The sequence below is a fragment of the Kogia breviceps genome, chromosome 13 (assembly GCF_026419965.1).
Source record: "Kogia breviceps isolate mKogBre1 chromosome 13, mKogBre1 haplotype 1, whole genome shotgun sequence".
NCBI classification, from domain to species: domain Eukaryota; kingdom Metazoa; phylum Chordata; class Mammalia; order Artiodactyla; family Physeteridae; genus Kogia; species Kogia breviceps.
Genome location: NC_081322.1, coordinates 34,671,484 through 34,691,969, shown reverse-complemented (window position 1 = coordinate 34,691,969; position 20,486 = coordinate 34,671,484). Strand labels below are relative to the sequence as shown.

Here is a 20,486-nt window from a genome sequence, read left to right as displayed (position 1 = left end):
CCATGCACCGCAACAAAGAGTAGCCCCCACTCACCGCAACTAGAGAAAGCCCGTGCACAGCAACGAAGACCCAATGCCGCCAAAAATAAATAAATAAATAAAATAAATTTATTTTTTTAAAAAAGAATGAAATTGGTCCTCTACTGTTTCCTTGTCTCAGGGATTGTTGGAGGACTTAAGGAAGAACCTTCTCTGAGAGGCTAAGTTTGTTGACAATATTATTCTGAGTATGCGTTTGTGTGCATTTGTATGTTGCGGTTGGTTGGTGGTGGCAGATGCTTGGATAGAATATCTTTGAGAGTAGCAATGGACAGAGAAAGATATTTCCTAACAACCAGCAAGGAAAAACAAATCTTCAGGGTCCTGGCAAGAGTACAATCATATTTCACGTTCATAAGTCAAGGAATGTCAATTTAACAATAATATTTGTTCATGCTATTTGAGCATTTGCTATGTAATAGGCATTGTGCTAAGAACGTTACTTGAATTGTTACATTTAATTCTTACACAATACTACTGTTATTCCCATTTTTAGATAAGGAAACTGAAACCACAGAAGTTAAAAACTTGTACATTGTCATAGAACTAATTGAGCATTGGAACCAAGGACATAAACCTAAGCTTTTGGAATCTATACCTAGAACTAAACATGTCATGCATCTCAGAAACCAGAAATGGAATCATGGAGACATCATTCATTCATTCATTCATTCATGTAGAATGAATGTAGAGATGGAAAGGGAAATATATAGAAGCAAGGGCAGGAATTGATAGATTATAGTCTCAGAATTTAGATGGTCAGGTGCAGAGTTCATGCAAATAGAGCATTTTCAACAAAGGGGAGATGTTTTGAAAAAGTAAACAAGTTTGTTAGGGAAGGAAAGTGATAATATAAGAAACAAGGATTCCAAGTTAAAAAAAAAAGGAAAAAATAGAGTGGTGGTTTGCTCCTGTTTTGGTGGTTGAATTCAGCATAGTTTATCATGTGCCACTTAACTTTGTAACCAACCCTCCTCCTAGTCACATGGAAAGCAAAATTTCACCACATATAAAACATGTCAGTGAGTATGCTTTAAACTGGTAAAGTACTTTTAAATTCATAATATATATCAGCAAAAGTGAGGAAACAATTCAAGTAACATATATTAAAGCAAAACTACTATATTATTCCAAAAATGTTGTTCTACAGGCATATATTAATAGAATTGACTAAACATACATCAAATTTCAAAATTTACTTAGCATTGCCTAAAAAAGTTATATTCTAATTATTAAAGGGAAATATATATATATAGTATGCTTTCAATTATAAAAGAAATTAGTCATTTGAAACAAAAGATATAAACCCACACTTTTAACCATTTAATTTAAAAAAGGTACAGAGACTGCCCGAAGCAGAGAGGAGCAGATACATTTCAGGAGACCACCTAATCTCCTGAATTCCATCAAGGCAGAGAAAGTGCTGGCTCTCTTCAGCTCCTGGATTAGGCCCTGAGGCTGCAGAGAATAACTCAGAATAAAAATGGAGGTAATTCTAAGTGGGAGATCCACATGTGCATTTTGGAGTGCTAGATATTCTGTGTTCCTTGAACTAATGTTGGACTTTGTCCTGGTGCAGAGAAGAAAGTGACATTTCAGGCTGAAATTACTAGACACCTCCAGGAAGTAGAGAAGGTAAAAGAAACCCAGGGAGAAGAACTGCCCTCAGACCAGTGTGTTAAACCTTGGAGCAACCATGAGATTAGGAGTTTCCTACAAGAATGGGAACTCCTTGAAAGTGAAGAGTTAAAGAAGAATTATCACATAGCATCAAGAATAATTGCCAGGAATCTCAAGCAAAGGGGCATAAATAAGAGCAGGAGAAAATGTCTCCAGATGCTAATAAACATGCGGGACTTATATTGGACCGTCCATGAAGCCAACCAGAGACCAAGGAGTGAACCCTTGCCATGTCCTTATGGAGAGGCCCTTCACAGGATCCTAGAACACAGAAGGGAGAACAAGGACTTCTCAGGTTTGTCTCTTATATTCATCTTCATGGTTATTTAGTAAGTGGCATCAGCTGGCACAGACGTCGCACTGTCTCCTGAGAAGGGCAGCATGGTGGGACTGGTCCCTGCCCACAGGTTACCCCTGCACACAGCACAAAAGACTTGATGTTCTGAACATCCACCTGCTCCTCTCTCCTATTTCTCCTCTTTGTCACCAAAACAATGAGGGACTTTACTCATGGCCTGGTTTAGAATAGACATGGCCCCCTGGCCCAGACTAAGAAATAGGCATAGATTCAGGAGGAGGGTAGGTGATGTCCTCATGATGTCATCTCTCTCTCTCATGTCCTCCCTGTGCAGAAGTGGCTGATGTCCCACCACCTGAGTACCAGCTCCCTGCATGTGCCATCCCTGATTGCTTTGAGGAGCTGCTGTGGGCTCCCCTACATATGATCTACATAGAGGATGCTCAGGTACCCAGATGGGAGCCCTGGAACATGAACCTTCCACAGTCAAGTCCATGCCTGTTTCCTGCATTTATCCCCCTACACCCTGGCCCCCAGCAACAGTGGTCAACTCTCTCTGACACTGAGTCAAGATGGAGAACTTACAGCTGGAACCTGAATCCGTTTGATTCGAAGGACAGACAATGGACTAGCACAATTCTATACACTCATGACTTCTTTTTTTCCTAGCCCAATGTAATGAGGGAAAAAAATGTGAAAATAAATGACTGTGACCCTCAAAAAAAAAAAAAATAAAAATAAAAAAGGTATAGACTGGTGCATGTGTATAAAGGAATAAAATTAAGCAACATAAAGAACTGAGCTATCAAGCCATAAAAAAGACATAGAGTAACCCTAAATGCAAATTGCTAAGTGAACGACGTGTATAAAAAGACTACATACTATATAATTTCATACATATGGCATTCTGGAAAAGGCAAAACTATAAAGACAGTGAAAAGATCAGTGGTTTCCCAGTGTTCAGGGGAGGGGGAAAGTGAGGAATAGGTAGAGCATAGAACATTTTTAAGGCAGTGAAGCTATCTTGCATGACACTGTAATGATGGATACATGACACTATGCATTTATCAAAATCCATAAAACTGGAAAACACAAAGAATGAACCCTAATGAAAACTATGGACTTTAGCTAATTATAATGTATCAATAAATGTTCATCAATTGTAACAAATGTACTACACTAATGGAATCTGTTAATAATAAGAGAAATTGTAGGGAAAGGAGGTAGAATAGAAGAAGATATATGGAAACTCTGTTTTCTGCACAATGTTGTTATAAACCTAAAACTGCTCTTAAAAACCTATTAATTATTTTTAAATAAGAGCAGGTGGTTTTAACCACATCCCCATTAGTAGAATTCAATGTGTTATATGTTGGTTGATTAATTAATTAGAACTAGGTTGTTAACTATTAACAGTAAAACACACAAAATTTATCAAATATCAATTGTCAAAAATAAGCAGTATCTAATTGCACAGCAAGTACATTTTTAAAATCCATTTACAAAATGAGATTTATCAGGACTATCTTGCAGCAATAAAGATGAGCACTTGTTTATACATAATAGCACTATCTGTGAAGAAGATCTATCTTCATTACAAATCCATTAATAATATAATTATTTTGGAATCTAATCAAGATGTTATTATATTAAAGAGGTTTATAGTGAGAGATGTGGTATTTTCCCATGCAAATATGTTATTAAAGACAGAGCATTTGGAGTAAAGACCTTGATGGCAAAATGGAATAATCCCAGAACTTTTAAATCTATTCTTTGAAAATAGATTTAGTCACTGATCTTTTATTTTAGAGAATAAAGTATTCCTGCATTAGAAAGAGTCAGTAGTAAAAACTGATTTAAAAAAGAAACGATTTCATCAAAAGAAAAATAAGTAAGTTGTTATGTGTCACATGAATAGTATTGATACAAAGAAAAGGGAGAGCTCACTTCTACCATCAGACTGGGTCAGAGAAGACCATTCCAAACAATTATACTTGCATTACATCTTGAAGAAAGAGTCTGAGATGACAGAAGTCTGAACTGGGAGGGTGATAGTAGCAGGAAAAAAAGAATACCTTAGCAGTAGCTAGCATCAAATGGGTCTACTGTGGGCCAAGACTGTGTTGTATTCTTTGCCTATAATACTTCCATTAATTCTCACAACAGCTCAAATTTGTACTGTGATTTCCTTTTTTACAGATGAAAAAACCAGAATCATGAGAGTTTAAGGAAACTACGATCCCAAAGATGACTTAACCATATTCATTTCCCACCATTTTTCTGTACAATCATTCAAATGCATCATATTCCCCCGCCCCCAAATGATCTCCCCTTTTCTCCACTATAAGACACATCTGTAAGACACATCTTATAAATCTATAAGACACATCTCTGATTCTTTTTCTCCAATGTAGCCTTCCCTGAACATTCTGTACACATTAATTTCTCCTAAGTAAATTTTTTATGCACTTATAAACTTAACCACATAATTTAACATGTAACAGGGCTTCCCTGGTGGCGCAGTGGTTGAGAATCCGCCTGCCGATGCAGGGGATACGGGTTCGTGCCCCGGTCCGGGAAGATCCCACATGCCGCGGAGCCGCTCGGCCCGTGAGCCATGGCCTCTGAGCCTGCGCGTCCGGAGCCTGTGCTCCGCAACGGGAGAGGCCACAACAGTGAGAGGCCCACGTACCAAAAAAAAAAAAAAAAAGTAACAATACTTTATGCTGTGTTTTTTCTGAGTTTTTCACATGTAAGTCACCTAATATGATGAGAGATTTGAATGCACACATTGTTGCAACTATATTATGAGAGTATAAGCACTTTGAAGCCTGTAGGCATTCTCTTCAATCAAAGCACATATCACTGAACTGAGAAAATTGTAAAGTATTCCTCCCTGTAAATTTCACAAAGATGCCTAGGCAGCAGCTATCTTATTAATTTAATAAGCATTAATTTACTATTCTATCATTCTATGTGAAACTCTTCCAAATTGTCTTATTTAACCCTATGATCATAATCAATCTAACATCTCTAGGGTATTGGACAAAATTTGACACCAAGGAATCGCTTAGTAAATGTTTGTTGAATACAGTTTCAATTTAACTTACTAAAATGTTCAAAGAAAATTAAAAGGAAATCACTCAGAGAATTTTAAAATTAAACTTTTTTCTGATCTTGCTCTAGAAATGAGATTTATTTATACATTAATATAATTTCTAGTGAACTAACCATCTAGGGAGAACAGAATAATTCTTTTTATGGAGTTATATAGCTAATAGCGGCCCTTTGATTAAAGTCTCATTAAAGATTAAAGAAGAATGGTAAAATTTATTGGTCTAAGTTCTAATTCCCTAATATAAAAATTAGATAACAAAGCATATCTTCATGAATGGCACAATGACCGCAAATTTGATCACGTTGAGAAAACCTTTGTAATGAAGTCCTAAGAATCAAAGAACATAATGCTGTTATGTTATAGTATGTGATCTGGTCAGTGAAACATCTTATCCATATTTCTGAAAGGTCTTGCAAGTTAACAATGGAAAACCAGTTCTAAACATTGTTTTCTTTTCCATAATGTTGTGAAATGCTTAGTAAATGGGTAAAATAATTAAAGTAAGTGCATATGAATAAATTGGAATATTTTAATTGATTTAGTTAAGAAATTTAAGCTAGTTAATTATATATATTAATTTTAATATCACTTATAAGTGACAGCGCACTTTCCCAAATTCTTCACAATGTATGATGTGAACAAATGCTTTACCTCTGTGGGCACTTTCAGGGAAACACAGTTCACCTTCTGTACACATGGCATACCCGCTCCACCACTATCCTCCCAGTCATACTGCCTGGACTCTTGCAGTGACCTCTTAATTGATCCCCTGCTTTCATTCTTGCCCAGTTAGTGTGTGTTTTTCATCCAAAGACCAGAAAGGTCTTTTTAGGCACATACCAAATTATCACTTCTTGCTCAGAATCTTCTACTGATTTCCAGCACACATAGAACACACATAAAACATAAGCTCATATTTGAAAAATATGTCTTATAGTTGCTTTTCACCAAACCAAGTAGTAAACACATAGTATACAATGGAAAGTAACATAGTCAGTTGAGTTATTAATTAAATAAGGAGAGTTCTTTCACACTTGTAGGACCTGAATAGGGACAATTTAGAAAGCATTAAACACAAACAGTAGTAGATTCAGCTGCTGCTTCAACAGCTGTCATTTTATTAATGCTTAAGTAAGCCCGTTGATAATTTCAAATGATATTGACTAAATCTACCAACCTTGACACAAATGACAGAATAAAAAATAAACTTCTCAACTGATAATTCTTCAGAAGAGCCACAGCTCCAAAACATCGATTTGTGTGTGTATGTGTGGCGGGGGGTGTTTGTTTTTATTTTGTTTTGTTTTGTTTCATTCCCATCCGGATCTGATTTAATTGTAAGCTCGCAATGGATGGTTTATAAATAATAATATTCCTGTACTAAAATTGTTACAATATCTCTTCTCTCACTGAAATATTTCTATGAGATTTATTTATTTTTTAATGCATTAATTGAGTTAGTTTAGCTCCTTCAGAAAACAAAATAGGTTCATAGAGATTGAGGGGTTTTTTTCATATTGATAATTTCAGGAAAACTAAATTTCTATTAAAAACAATTGTAAATCATGAATATTAATACTTCAAAGTTTTGTATACCTGTTATTCATGAGCAAAGCATTGAATGATGGTGTTTCTGACATTTTCTTTCTGGATTTTTGGTATTACAGATTTCCTAATTTGAAAATAATTAATGTCTTTTAAAATTATAGATTAAGTGAAAATATTTTATTCTGCTAAAGACAATCACCTAAATAGGAATAATATTCTATTACTTTCTACAGTTCCTATGGTTATATTTAAACATACATTAAAAACAACACAAGGAAAAATATCCTACAATATTACTCAAAATGTTATTATGTATCCATCAAGCAAGTACTTGAGAAGTGAGAGGTGTTGAATCACTTCTTTCACACAAACTTATATGCAAGTTTCAAAATAGAAAACTAGAAACAATTCAACATGCTATTTAAAATATCAGGTTATTTCTTGAGCCTATAAGATATGCACACAATTCATTGTTACTGATTTAAGCTACTATTTCACCTATATATTGTCAGCTAAACCTGATTTTCATTTCCCAGTTTAAATGCTCTGGGAACACAACCAGTGGACCAAGAAACAACTACTAGCACTAGAATGGATGGCCATGATCTACAAGGAACCCTCTTAATGGAACTGTGAACTTACAATTCTGCTCTAGTAAACCATTCTCCAGTGGACAATGGATTAAGAACACTGGATTTCCAGGATCTATTTTTAAATAATAGGTAAATTATAACAGTTGTAAATAATCAATGCAATTAAATTATCCAATTATGATTAGTTTATGTTAAAATTGGACATTACTTAGTTTAGAATCAATTTAGAATCAATTTAGTAAGAATATTTCTCACAGTAACAAACATTCCTTCACAAAGGATTATCAAAATTCAGCTAGGTACAAGGCCTGGGCAAAGTTTAGGATACAAAGGTGTTTATGACAGTCTCATTTCTCAGGTGACAGCAGCATAGGGAAGATTAATATGGAAACAAATTATTGAAAAGTTCTAATAAGTCCTTCAGTTAAAGTATGTACAAGGTACAGTTGTGCTACAATTTTACTGGCTTGCCTAATTGTTACTCTAATGGGTTAATATAAAAAGATATTCATTATTGGAATTTACATTAATCCTGCAAAGCCTGGAGTTGAAATGGGACCAATATATAAATGCTCCATGGGTAGTAGTATTAAAGAAAGTGGGATGAACTCAAGAGGGAAATGTGTGCGGCATATAACCCATCTTAAAGGTCCTGATTATTTATTCTTCATCACTGGATTAACAATAACAACAATAACTATGCTGATGAGGTTAAAAATTAAAGTGACCTTTACAGTGATTCATTCTTCAATATGAGAGGGCATAAGAAGAGTTGAATAGTGGATAGCACTTGTAAACCACATAAATAAACCAAAAGGTGCCCCCAGCTCAACCTCTTCTATTCCTTTTTCCAGCTAAAATACAAATAAACATTAGATACTTTTCCTACATAGCCTCATTATCTTACTTAAATGCATTTGTTAGAGTCAAATATTAGAGAGAATACATGATCTCTGTATAAGAGATCTGCATAAACAAGATCTTCTGTATATTTTCCAACAGAACAGGGATAACATTTTGCTACATAGAACATTCCTCTCCCAGAACTTGCTTTGCAAATAGATTGACATCATATGCTGAATTACTAAGCAAAGTTATCTGACTGCATCAAATCTAAACTATAAATTTACTTAATTCCCTACATTCAAAAGTCTGTATTATATGCTTATACTTACAACAAATACAAAGTACATATTAGTATTTGTTAAACAGATAAACTGTTAAAATAACATACACAGTAAGAAAGAACTTTGGGCAATAAAAATATTTACATATATCTAAACAGCTAGCCTGTGTTGCATCTGGATATCTTTACAATTAATTCTCTAGTGAAAAATATTTTGTAACATGTTTTCTCTGTTTTCCATGACTAATGAAATTCCTTGAATCTGTACTATTTAATTGTTTTATAAAGGTTTTAACTGTTTATTCAATATGTGTTAAAATGTTTGAGGTATGAGGAAACTTAGAACCCTGACATCTATCTGAAACCATTCATTCACTCATTTATTCAACAATTTATTATCGAACAATTCACTAATTTATCCAACAAGTATTTTTTCTTGATTGACTGCTTTGTAATAGGAGCTGTTCTGGATGCTCATAGTACTGCGAAGACAGACAAAGTGAAGAACACAGACACTGAGCATGAAACCATTAGAGGCTATAATGTCAGGATGTGAAGAGTGCTACGAAGGAAGATAAAGCAAGGTAAGAGGATAAGAGTGTAACTAGGGAGAAAAGGAGGGCACTATTTTTACTAAGATGAACAGAGGAAACCTCTCCAAGGTCCTGACATTTGAGTCCACACTTCAGTCACGTCGGGGATAAAGCCCTGTGAGTTCTGATCAGAGTTCCCCTGGCAGAGGGATTTATAAGTTACAAAGGCTCTGGGGTGGAAACAAGCTGGGTATGCTGGAGGAGCAGCAAACATGTCTCCAACCCTCCCCAGCTCCTCCCAGTTTAATCATCTTGTTGATCCTCTCCAGAAAATCCCACAGTAATATAGAAACATTACATGACAAAACACTCCAACCCTAAACAAAAGGTGTCAGACTTAGAAGAGAAAACTTGTGTCATTGCACCTCTCATTTCACTCTTCTATTTTTTTTCCACTAAAAGGAAATAATACCATTCAGGTTTATTATCTTACCTTTACCCTATATATGTGATCTCTGTAAATTCTTTCACTCAAATTCAACTGCAACAAAGCTATTTAATTGTGCCTTAGAATTTTTAAAAATACTATACTACCTATTAAATATTTAAGAAAAACATCATGTTTGTGCTAACTCAGCCTTACATAAATAATAATAGAAAAACAGAGTAATTACACTGTCCACAGTATTTCTGAACCTGTGATATGACCTTATTCCTATATATCACCTCTGTGATCACCTGCCCCTATAGAAATCCCCCATTGATTAGTAAAAACAGCTTTATGATTTTCTGCAAATATCACTGATGAACAGCAATTTCCTTCCAGAATAGTTGATTTTTCTAATAATCCAAGTGTAATAACTGAGCTGAGACCACTTCCCCATGTTTGTTAATAAAAATTGAGGCCATTCCCATATTTGTTTATTAGAATTTAATAATATATCCCCATATATGCTTGAATAACTCACAATTAAGTTTGAACATAAAGATTAAACAAGAAACTTCCTACAAAACAGCAAACAAAAACCTTTCTAACACTAACTGCTATAATTACAGTAGTGTTTGATAGTACAAAACTGGATGCAATATTAAGAAAAAAGCCTGTAAAGAAAGGTTAGAATTTTCTGTCTTATTTTATCCAAACTGCCCCCACTTTGGTCCTTCTTTCTGCCTTCCTTCCTTCCTTCCTTCTTTCCTAACTCTTTCTCTTTTCTTTCCTCTTGCCTAAAACCAGAAAGAATGATTTTTGTGTGCGTGTTGTTAAAAATCCTATGCAATAGAATCAAATGTCTAATTTCAGATATGGAAGGATTTAAGACAGAGAGCATAAGCAAAAACTTTTCTATTGAATGGAAGTGGACCACCTACTAAATCTATCCATTGTCCTAGAATTTCACATCTTGAATTTTTAAGCAATAATTCTAAGTTCAGAAACAGGCTGATACACAAAGGGGTTCTCTCAAGATCACCTGTAATCTGGGAATGCAAGTAGCTTCTATGCCTCAGAAGAGAATGGTTAATAAATTAGGGTACAGCAAGAAAGAATTATTATGCATTATTAAGCAGCATTTTGTAAAGTTTCCAGTGAAATGGCATGGACACTGCCAATGTCAGTGAGTATAGAAACACGATATTAAACATGAATTCAACTAAATAAAAACATGGTAAAGGTGAAACCTACAGATTACATGCTTCTTGAGATATACCAACCAATCATAAATTAAAAAGCATTTTTAGATCTCAATTTAAACAAGTAAACAAGTACTAAATAAGTGAATAAATACTATAAGACAACCAGAAAAATGTAAGTAAGTACTGATGGTTGGGTACTTGTTGTCATTAAGGAATCATATTGTTTCTATGTGATAATGAGTGTGGCCATTTAAAAAATTTTAGTTCCTCTCTTTTAGTGATAAATACTGAAATATATGTATTATAAATGACATGATATGAAGTCTAGGATTTGCTTCAAAATAATGCAGGTGGCAAGCAAGTTTGTGGGAGTAGAGATGAAATGAAATTGGTCATGCGTTTATAATCCATGAGGCTTGGTGATGGGTACATGAAATTTAACTTTACTTTTCTATTTGCACATGTTTTAAAAGTTCTATAACATAATGTTTAAAAAGTATAGAAGCAAGAGTGGAAATAAATTGAGCAAAATGTTAATAATGTTTGTTCCTAGTTAGTAGAATTATGGTTGTTTATTATAGTATTTCTCAATTTTATAATTTTTATTCACTGAAAATATATTTTTATTCCAGTAGGAAAGAACAACACATGTCATTTAAATATACATGTATTCTACCTTGAAAACCTTCACTAGTCAAATGAAACAAAACTATATGCAAAAAGCTAAATCCAGATAATTTTTGTGGTCATTTTATTTAAGAATGTGAAGACTGAGGTACATATAAAAAATTTTATTTGACCTAAACCTACAGATTAACTTCAGTAAAAATACAGCTCTTTCTTTTAATATAAATTTATGTATGTATGTATGAATGTATGTACGTATGTATGTATGTATGTACGTATGTATGTATGTATGTATTTTTGGCTGTGTTGGGTCTTCATTGCTGCGCGCGGGCTTTTCTCTAGTTGAGGCGAGCAAAGGTTACTGTTCCTTGTGGTGCGCGGGCTTCTCATTGCAGTGGCTTCTCTTGTTGCAGAGCACGGGCTCTAGGTGTGCGGGTTTCAGTAGTTGTGGCACATGGGCTCAGTAGTTGTGGCTCACGGGCTCTAGAGCGCAGGCTCCGTAGTTGTGGCACATGGGCTTAGTTGCTCCACAGCATGTAGGATCTTCCTGGACCAGGGCTCGAACCCATGTCCCCTGCATTGGCAGGCAGATTCTTAACCACTGCGCCACCAGGGAAGTCTCGCAGCTCTTTTTTGATAATAAATTATTTTAAAAATACGAAATGACTAAATAGTTAAAGGAGTGTTTTATTTTAACTTTAATTTCTGAAAAGCAGACAATATATTTTGTATTTTGAGGATAATGGAAAATAAGCTCTCCTTTCATAAGTATTTTAACCTGAACAATTCAGATGGAGCCTCTGATATCGAATATTAAATAACATGTTGAAGAAAGTGCTAGTGTATTTCAAAGCTACGGATTCTCATCTTTTTTATATGTCCATGTAGTTTTTCCAGAATTAGGAGGGAACAATAATCAATTTGATTATCTTCCTGTATCTGTATAACTTGGAACGAAGACTAAATTATAAAAAGATTAAATGTCCATGACTTCAGAAGGTAATTACTATTCCTTCACTGGTTTAAAAGTTCACATAAATATATCTCATAGTAGAGTAAAATAAGCTTCTAGTTTCTCATGCGTGAAACAATATAACAGGATCTATCAATCAGTATTTACTGGTAGACTAGGCAGAGTGTGGATGAAAGATATTTAAACAGGATCCCTCCCAGAGCTTATATAAGATTCCTTGAAGCAAGAAATATCCAGAGGAATGGTAAAAACATAATGAATAGCATGAGGAAAAGATCAATGGAGTTGTTAGGAGAAAATTCATGGAATGCTTTGAGACTTAAACTATGAGCAAGAAAGACCAATATAGCAGTTAATACGCATAGATTCTGAATTCATTAGTGACCGAAACTTTCCAATCAGCAGCCGGAATTTGTTTCCATTGTTGGAAGCCACAAATAGGGGTATATTTAATCTACCAGAATCTAGCTTTCCAAAGAGCAGACTAAAACCTAGGGCATTGGCAATAGCTGAAGTCATGAGTTAGAAGAATAGCCTTGACTTCTGCCCACTAATAAGAAAGATCAAGTCCAGTTTGGGTTCTGTATGGCTAACACTGATACTGGATAGCCACAGGACCCCAGGGGAAAACACTATGTTTCAACTTCTCAGTGAACCAAGTCTAGGCATTTAGAAGAACCGAGGGCCCTGGTTAGCCAGCAGCTATTTTAAGCTGTGAAGTAGAGGATAAAATTTCCCCCAAAAGTTACCTTGTTTCATGTAAAGCCAAGATGTCACTGCTGCATAGCTGGCTGAGTTCTTGAATATATACTATTTCCACTTGATAAGTGAAACTTTTATGGTCTTCCCATACATTAGTTATTGAAGTCTAAGTTGGCCTACCTCAAAATAGGACTATCAGGCCATGGAGTTACAAGATTTCTGTGGATCAGGCATTCAGTTTCAACAATGGTCTAACTGCAAACTAATAGCAGCTTTTTAAAACAGTGTAGATGGTGGCCGTGTCTAGAAGGTGATGAGTCCAGAACTCTGAGGGAAAACTTCAGGTATAGGACATTAACAGGCAAAAGCATCAGCCACAGAGACTTATAGTTCAAAAGGGTCACTAGGATCATGGGATTGAAAGGTACTAGGACTTTTCTATATGTAAATTTTTATGATTGGGAAGATCCCTCTGGGCCTTAAGATATATTACAGATGAGTTCCTTTTATTACATACAGAGGTAGAAGCAACAAATACAGTACGTTGAATTAGCCCAAAGGACCCTTAACACAATGTTGTGTTAGATTCCTTTCTCCACTGTGGACCCTGACTGAAACTGTTTAGCAGAATGTGGATGACCCATGACACCAATGAGACTGGGTAGGATGGTGCCTTGGTCACCTGTATCCAACAAAGCTATACAAGTTTTCTTAACCTCACCAAAGTTCTCCAAGATACATGGACAGGTATTTTTGGTCTTTAGTCTCTCTTGGAAATGGGAAGACTTTGACCCAATCTCTAATGATTATTGTCCTTGAATAAGCTGCGATTGGAATAGAGATGGTGAAAAGGATCTGGGAGAGTGGAGGCAGAGAGCACCTCCACACCAGTAAGCAAGACTCACTGAGTTTTGAGCAGTGTGGTGGTTGTTTGCTAGTCACTTAAAGTTTCCAGGTCTAGTGCTCTATATCAGATGGCAAGATCCTCAGTCTGAAATTATCTGTTTCACCAATGGAGACCCCCTAATTAAACAGCCATAGCCTGACTGCCTTTCGGCTGGAACTATGAGGATTTTTGCATTATTTTCATGATAATATACCTTCTTTTACCTGATCAATTCACCATTTGGAGGGTATACTTCAACACTACCTCCTGCTGCTTAGGCTCTAAACATTCATTAACAGCAAGATAGAGTTCCTTACTCTTTCTTCTTGTCCACCCACCATTTGCATAAGAGCATTAGCTTCTACATCCCAGGAATTGTTCCCATATCATCAAACCCAGCTCATGGAGCCCTTGGCCTTGAACTTCTAGAAACCCATGTCTCTGTCCATATCCCATTCTCATTGCCTATTTGCAGAAGTTCTTGTAGTCTGAATACTTAAATTCCTTTGTAAGTTACAAGCATTGGAAATCAGTCTGTGGCTTGCCTTTTAATGTTTTTTCCTCTCTGTATTGTTCACAGTGGGGTAAATTTATTTATTTTTTAAACCTATCCTATCTCTTACTCAGTGTACATTTTTGATTTAGTGGTAAATATTTTACCAAAATTCCAGCAAACCCTCAGCTATAACCTTTTCAAATACTGCTTCCTTGCAATTCTTTCCATTGTCTTATTCTGGAACACCTACTAGATATATGATGGAGCTTCTCACCTTATCCTCCATGTCTCTTATCTCTTCTTTCTCAAATTATATTTTCTAATTTTTCTGTGCTATGTGCTTATTAAATTAATCATTATTTTTAACTCACTCTCTTTTTGTGTTCAGCGTACCTTGCCTACCGAGTTTTTTTAATGATACTTTTTAATACTAGTTAAACTTTCATTATTTTTCATATTTTCATATATAATTTTTACTATACAATTTATTTTTTGTATTGTATGGAATTTTAAAAGATATTTTACCTTTAGTTTTTATTTAAAAAATTTTAACAGATAGTTCTACAAAATGTATTTCAGAAGAATAAAATTCATGTTCAATTCTGTTTTTTCAATATGAACTTGCATTTTTTGTTATTTTTATCTATTTCATTCCCTCTCTCACTCTCTCATATATCCTTACAGATTCCTTTTTAGTGGTTATATTATTTCTTTCACTCTGTGACTCCTCTCTCATCTTCCAATCTATAGCAATGTTTCATAAGGGTGATTTGAGGTTTACATCCCCTGGTGATATTAGTGGTATTTTGTATCTAGTTCCAAAATAATTAGGTAACTTGACAGAGTTCTTAGTTATCTGACTGAATCTGCGCCTTTCTGTTTACCTAGGACCACAACTTTCAAATAAGCCAAAGCCTCAGGGCACCAGAATTTTCCTGGTGCTTTTACAAGTAAGGAAGCCACACCCAAAGCCCTGGTTTCAAGCAGTAAGCCTGCCTTCAGGCTTAGATTTCACATAGAGCACTTTCAATCCATGGATAATTCTGACCAATAAGCCCTACTTATGGATCAGGGGCCCTGAGGCTGATAGCTTTAGTCGGCTTACTCTGCTTATTTTGCATGGATTTTGGTTATAGGAATTAATCCAAGAGGATTCTGTCAAAGTTTGATGTTTTTACATCATTGTGACAAGAAATAAAGCAACAGGATTTTTCCCCCTAAGTCTATTATAATATGCACTCTTTCTAGCAGCAATTAAAAGGTGGTTCAAAGAGGTAAAGACAGCAAAGAGTAACCTAAGAGAGGCAATAGGAAAATGAGGGAAATTTTATGGAAACCAGTGGAAAAGAATGCTTCCGAGTAGTAAGTTGAGCAAATAGCTTCTTACACATCAAATAAGATAAAGCCTGACAAATATCTACTGGACTTAGTAACTTGGAGACATTAATAAGAGTAATTTTTGATGACATGTTAGTTCAAAAACAATTATGGGTGAGATGTGAGATAGCTAGTGCAACCAATTAAAGAAGGAAATTTAAAGACGACAGGAAGTTCACCTCAGAGGGGAAACTGAAACATTGGGTGACAGCTGAAAGGGATTTTTTTTAAATGAGAAATGATGGTCTTTTAAAAATACAAATATAAATAAATCAGAAGAGAAAGGCCTAGATGTCTAAAGCAGAGAAAGAAAGAAACATGGGTCTAAAACTTTCTGGATAGACAAGCTAGAATGGAAAAGATGAAAAGCACATCCTTAAGTAGGACCAATTATTCCATCAAACTTAGAAGAGAAGAGGAGAGAACAGGTGCTAATGAAGCCATGATTGTAAATTTGATGGTGAGGGTTGAGGTAGGACATCCTTATCTCATGGTATCTATTTCTCTTAGAAGCAGGACACTAGGTTTTCTGCTGTAGGTTGGAGAGGGACTGGTAGACTTGAGAAGTAGAAAGAAACTTTAAAAGCAGTGTTGCAGAATGTAAGAGAGTGTGGTGACCAGAAAGAGATTGTAGCAGTTGTGACAGTGTTGACAGCTCATTTGAGGTTACTATCAGTTTATAGTGGTTGCATTTTTCACAATGGGTTGATTTTCTCCAGCTAAGTTTATTGTTCTAAGTCAGACACAGTGAAGAAGATAATGACATAAATACAGGGTCAAGTTTTGTTATGAAAAAACAGAGGAAAAATAAATTTGGTACTAGAAGAGAACGTCTCTAACAATAAGCCACAGAAACTAAGGTGGATATGGAGAAATGTGAGGAGAGGAGAGAATTAATATATGGAAAACAAATAGATGATTAATTAACTCATAGGTTTGAGAGGGTCAAAAACAAGTGTAGTGTGGTCAAATACATTTGTAAGTAAGAAGGAAAGGAGTTGAACTGCCGAGTTATTGATCTAAGAGTTAGTGTGCTTTGCATCACAATAATGATTATGATGCAATTATAGGCATATATAAGAATTATGTGGCTAAAAGTCTCCTGGGAATGAACAACTCAAGAAGCTTAGGGTCCATGGTGATGGATGGGTCTTTGGAAGGATACTTAATTTATCTAGAATCATAAAATCAACCATCTTAAAGTGAAAGGCTATGATCCAGCTGTTGAAGTCAACAGTGGATAATTGTGATTAAGAAGTGAGTGGAAGATAACTTAAAAAAGAGAAGGAATGGTATATCCAGAGACAGGTGCCTCAGAGAAGCATGGCTTTTCTGGAGCTTAGAGAATTCATGAACTGGGAACAGCAATGAGGAGCACAGAATGGGGGCTATTCAATTATATTTCAATTTGTCTTTTTCTGAGCACATAGTAGACTACACTCCTTCCCTCCCATGAAGTTGAACATAGCCATATGATTTACTTTGGTCAATGGAATATAAGCAGAAGCACTGTGCTTTCATTTCTAAGATGAAGCTTTTAAGAGACAGTGTCCAATTCACCATGTTCCCACTCTTTCCCTGATGTGATGATCAGCCACACAGCAGTGGCTCCATCAGTTTGGGTTCTAGTGAGAAAACATGGAGCAGAGCCCTCAGCCGGCCTTTAATCTATATTCAGAGGGAGTGAGAAACAATTTCTGTAGGTATAAACTACAACCACCTTCGAGTTTAGCTTGTGCTGCCTAATCCAGTCAGTCTCTTGGATCTGACCCAGACTCTCGAGATAAGTGGGTGAGACAGAGTAGCCGTCATTGACATGGCTACAGAGAGAGCAATTTCAGCAGCAGAGAGGCCAAACACGACAGGAAGTAATCAAGGGAGAGAATGGAGAGGAGGGAAGATTATTAATGATGGAGGGATAGTGATCCAGAGAGGATGGCTTGTAAGAAAGGGAAAAAGTGGTAACGTAGGTTAGAACAAAGTCAACATAGCCCAGCACGCTCTAGAAATAAAAATGCAGAAATAATCATAGACCAGATAGTCTTAGAATTTTTACAATGTCTGATAATAAACTTGTGAGGTACATTTTGTTTAAAGAATCTTTTCATGTTTAAAAAATGCATTACTGAGGATACAAATTGCAGTTTTTCATGGCTTTCCACTAAATTCTGACACACACTGATTATTTTTAGGATAGTGGGACCAGGTGTCAACCCTCTCTTCTTCCTTCTCTCTAGTCACATGTGTATTAGGCTAAGTAGGCAGAAACTTGACATTTGGATGCTCCCGTCCCTAGATTCTGGAGGGGATGCAGACTTTTCCTTATTTGTTTACTCTATTGATAATTTCAATGGGAAATAGGGTGAATGGGAGAGGCAGTGAGATGCCTGGGTTTATGTTTTCATTCACTTCAGATAATTGCTATTATTTCTTCCCCCCCCAAAAAAAAAACTACAAATGACAGCTAACACTTATTGAAAACTTATAATACACCTGGCATTATTCTAAGCACTTCATATATTTCATGTCATTTAACCTTTAGCATAAAGTATATGCATTTGTCAGTACTCTTTTTTTAGGTTAAAAAAAAAAAAAGTGAGGCTCAGGGACTTAGGCAAGTTGCCCAAAATCACCCTTCTGATAATGAATGGAGGGGGATTTGGAAATCTGGCTGACTGCAAAGTTATTCTACTGGTTATAATTTTAAAGTTTTTTTAATACCAAAAATATATTTGATGGACTGATTATCTTTCAACATAGAATGAAAATGTATTAAGGAATAATGAATTGAAGAAGAGATTTCACTGAGGATAGCAAATGAAGCAATGATCAAATCGCCACTAAATTATCCAAGTTCATATTGATATTTAAACATGAGGAATTGTCCTTGACAACCCACTGAATCTAATTCATTCACACAATACCTATTTTTACTCAGATATTTTTACTCCTTTAAAACTGTTCTTAATATACACATACATACATGTATACTGCTTGTATACATTAATAGACATATATACCATGTGCATATAATATATATAAACATGCAAGTGTATGTGTACTTGTAATATTACACCAATTACTTTAAAAAAATTGTGAAGCTCAAGTTTACCTGTCTTAAAAAACGCTTAACAATACATCATGATTTATATAGAGACAATATGAGAACGTATCAGAACACTAGTATTATTTGTATGCATATTACATATTCTGTTTTAATTAGAAAAGCCAACCTTGCCTATTATGACAAACTATAACATAAATAATTTATGTAAAGAGATGCATGGGAATGAATCTATCTATGTTAGCACATACACAAAAACAACATCATTTACTTCGGGTCTTAGAATGACCTATAAATACTGGCTGGCAACAAGATTCATCATAATTCAAAAAATTCTTTACACCATGAGAGACTGATTTGAAAACAGAAGGACATTGGTTGTTTTGTTACTATGGCTATTCCTGGCAGTTATCCAGGGATTACAACTGTACAACATTACAAACAGCATAGAAATTGACTGTTTTAACAAAGGGTCTCAGCAGGATCATGAGTGGTGCACATTAATTCTCACTGTGCATTGATGAGCTCTCTTTGAACTTTGCCAAGGTTTAACCAATGGCAACAGACCTGTGGCATTGTCAGAAGATGTGGGCCTTGAACAGCGCTTCAGGAATGAAGTTTGTTTGTTCTTTTGTATTTGTTTTTGCAGGAAACCACATTTTAATCATTTAGAACGGTTATCAGTTCTCATTAGATCTGGAGTCTTCAAGAAGCTTGTGAAATATCAGAAAGGAATTTTTGCCACAAACATCTCCTAAAGGAAAGGATCTAGTGTTGCTCTTAGATTAATCTTTAAGGTTATATATTTAAATCTGAAGGTAAGAAAAGGCTCTGCAAACCTTTTAATGGTATGATGAGTAGAGAAAATGTATAGGTTGGATCATATGAAACTTGTGGTATTTCATTTTAAGCTATAAAAAAGTCAATTTTATGTTTCAACCTAATATTACTATTTACATAATTAACTGATTTGCCTAAACATTTTTTTAAAATTTTGACTTCTAAATACTGACTTCTGACTACAGTTTTATTTGTAATGTTGATCCCAAGGTGAGAGATCATTATACTCTATTTTAAAACATTAATTAGCTTTTTTAAGCTAATTAAATCAAAATCAAACAAAATATTTATGTGTGTGTGTGTGCACACATGCATGTGCATATTCCTGCAATTGATTCATCATAATTGTTGACTGATGGATTTTGTTGATAATATTTTAAGAGAAAGTGATTAGAAATTATTTATACAGATTTGTATACATTGCCTTCTTTTACGATCTTGACTGGTGTGTGTACAAAAACAGATTGCCTGAATACATTTTTCTGATTCACAACCCTGATCATGTTATATCCTACAAGGTCCATTCACAGTGCCACCTCCCCACAACACAATTCACATGCTTCCAATCTTATATATTCTCTCCTTGCTCTGGATTTACTCTCCATCCCTCATGTATATACTATGATACTTGATTCTTTAATCAATCTCTTATGATAATTACATATTCATATCTAGTTTCTATACTGCATTACATATTCTAGAGGGAGGAGTCCAAGTCTAAGTCATCTCTGTGTCACTGATAGTGACTAGCACAGAGCAGTGAACAAAGCAGTCCTTCAATGAATAAATGAAATAAATGTACTTCCAGCTTCTTGTTTAATATACTTATTCTCAGTGATATTAATCACATTGCTGTCTGTTTTATAATTCCCATGTTTTTGTTTAATAAATTAAATTTTTAATTTTGATGTTCTCCCATTTGGGGATTGGTGTCAGGAAAATGTCATTTCCCAA

The 20,486-nt window shown here is 35.1% G+C and overlaps 2 protein-coding genes across 3 annotated transcripts in view; one reads left to right on the top strand and one right to left on the bottom strand.

Moving 5' to 3' along the window:
• Positions 1 to 20,486, bottom strand: part of GRIK2 (glutamate ionotropic receptor kainate type subunit 2) — a 671,458-nt gene that overhangs the window by 139,546 nt on the left and 511,426 nt on the right. The window lies entirely within an intron of this gene.
• MSANTD5 (Myb/SANT DNA binding domain containing 5) lies at positions 1,025 to 19,450 on the top strand. The gene is made up of 4 exons (XM_059083916.1): positions 1,025 to 1,061; positions 1,619 to 2,014; positions 2,337 to 2,619; positions 19,342 to 19,450. The coding sequence occupies exons 1-4, from the start codon at positions 1,025 to 1,027 to the stop codon at positions 19,448 to 19,450; spliced, it is 825 nt and encodes a 274-aa protein (XP_058939899.1).

Coding starts and splice junctions, on each gene's coding strand:
- MSANTD5 (XM_059083916.1), top strand. CDS start 1,025: ATGGAAAGCAAAATTTCACCACATATAAAACATGTCA. Junction 1,062..1,618: donor ACCACATATAAAACATGTCA/GTGAGTATGCTT, acceptor GTCCTGGTGCAG/AGAAGAAAGTGACATTTCAG. Junction 2,015..2,336: donor GGAGAACAAGGACTTCTCAG/GTTTGTCTCTTA, acceptor TCTCTCTCTCAT/GTCCTCCCTGTGCAGAAGTG.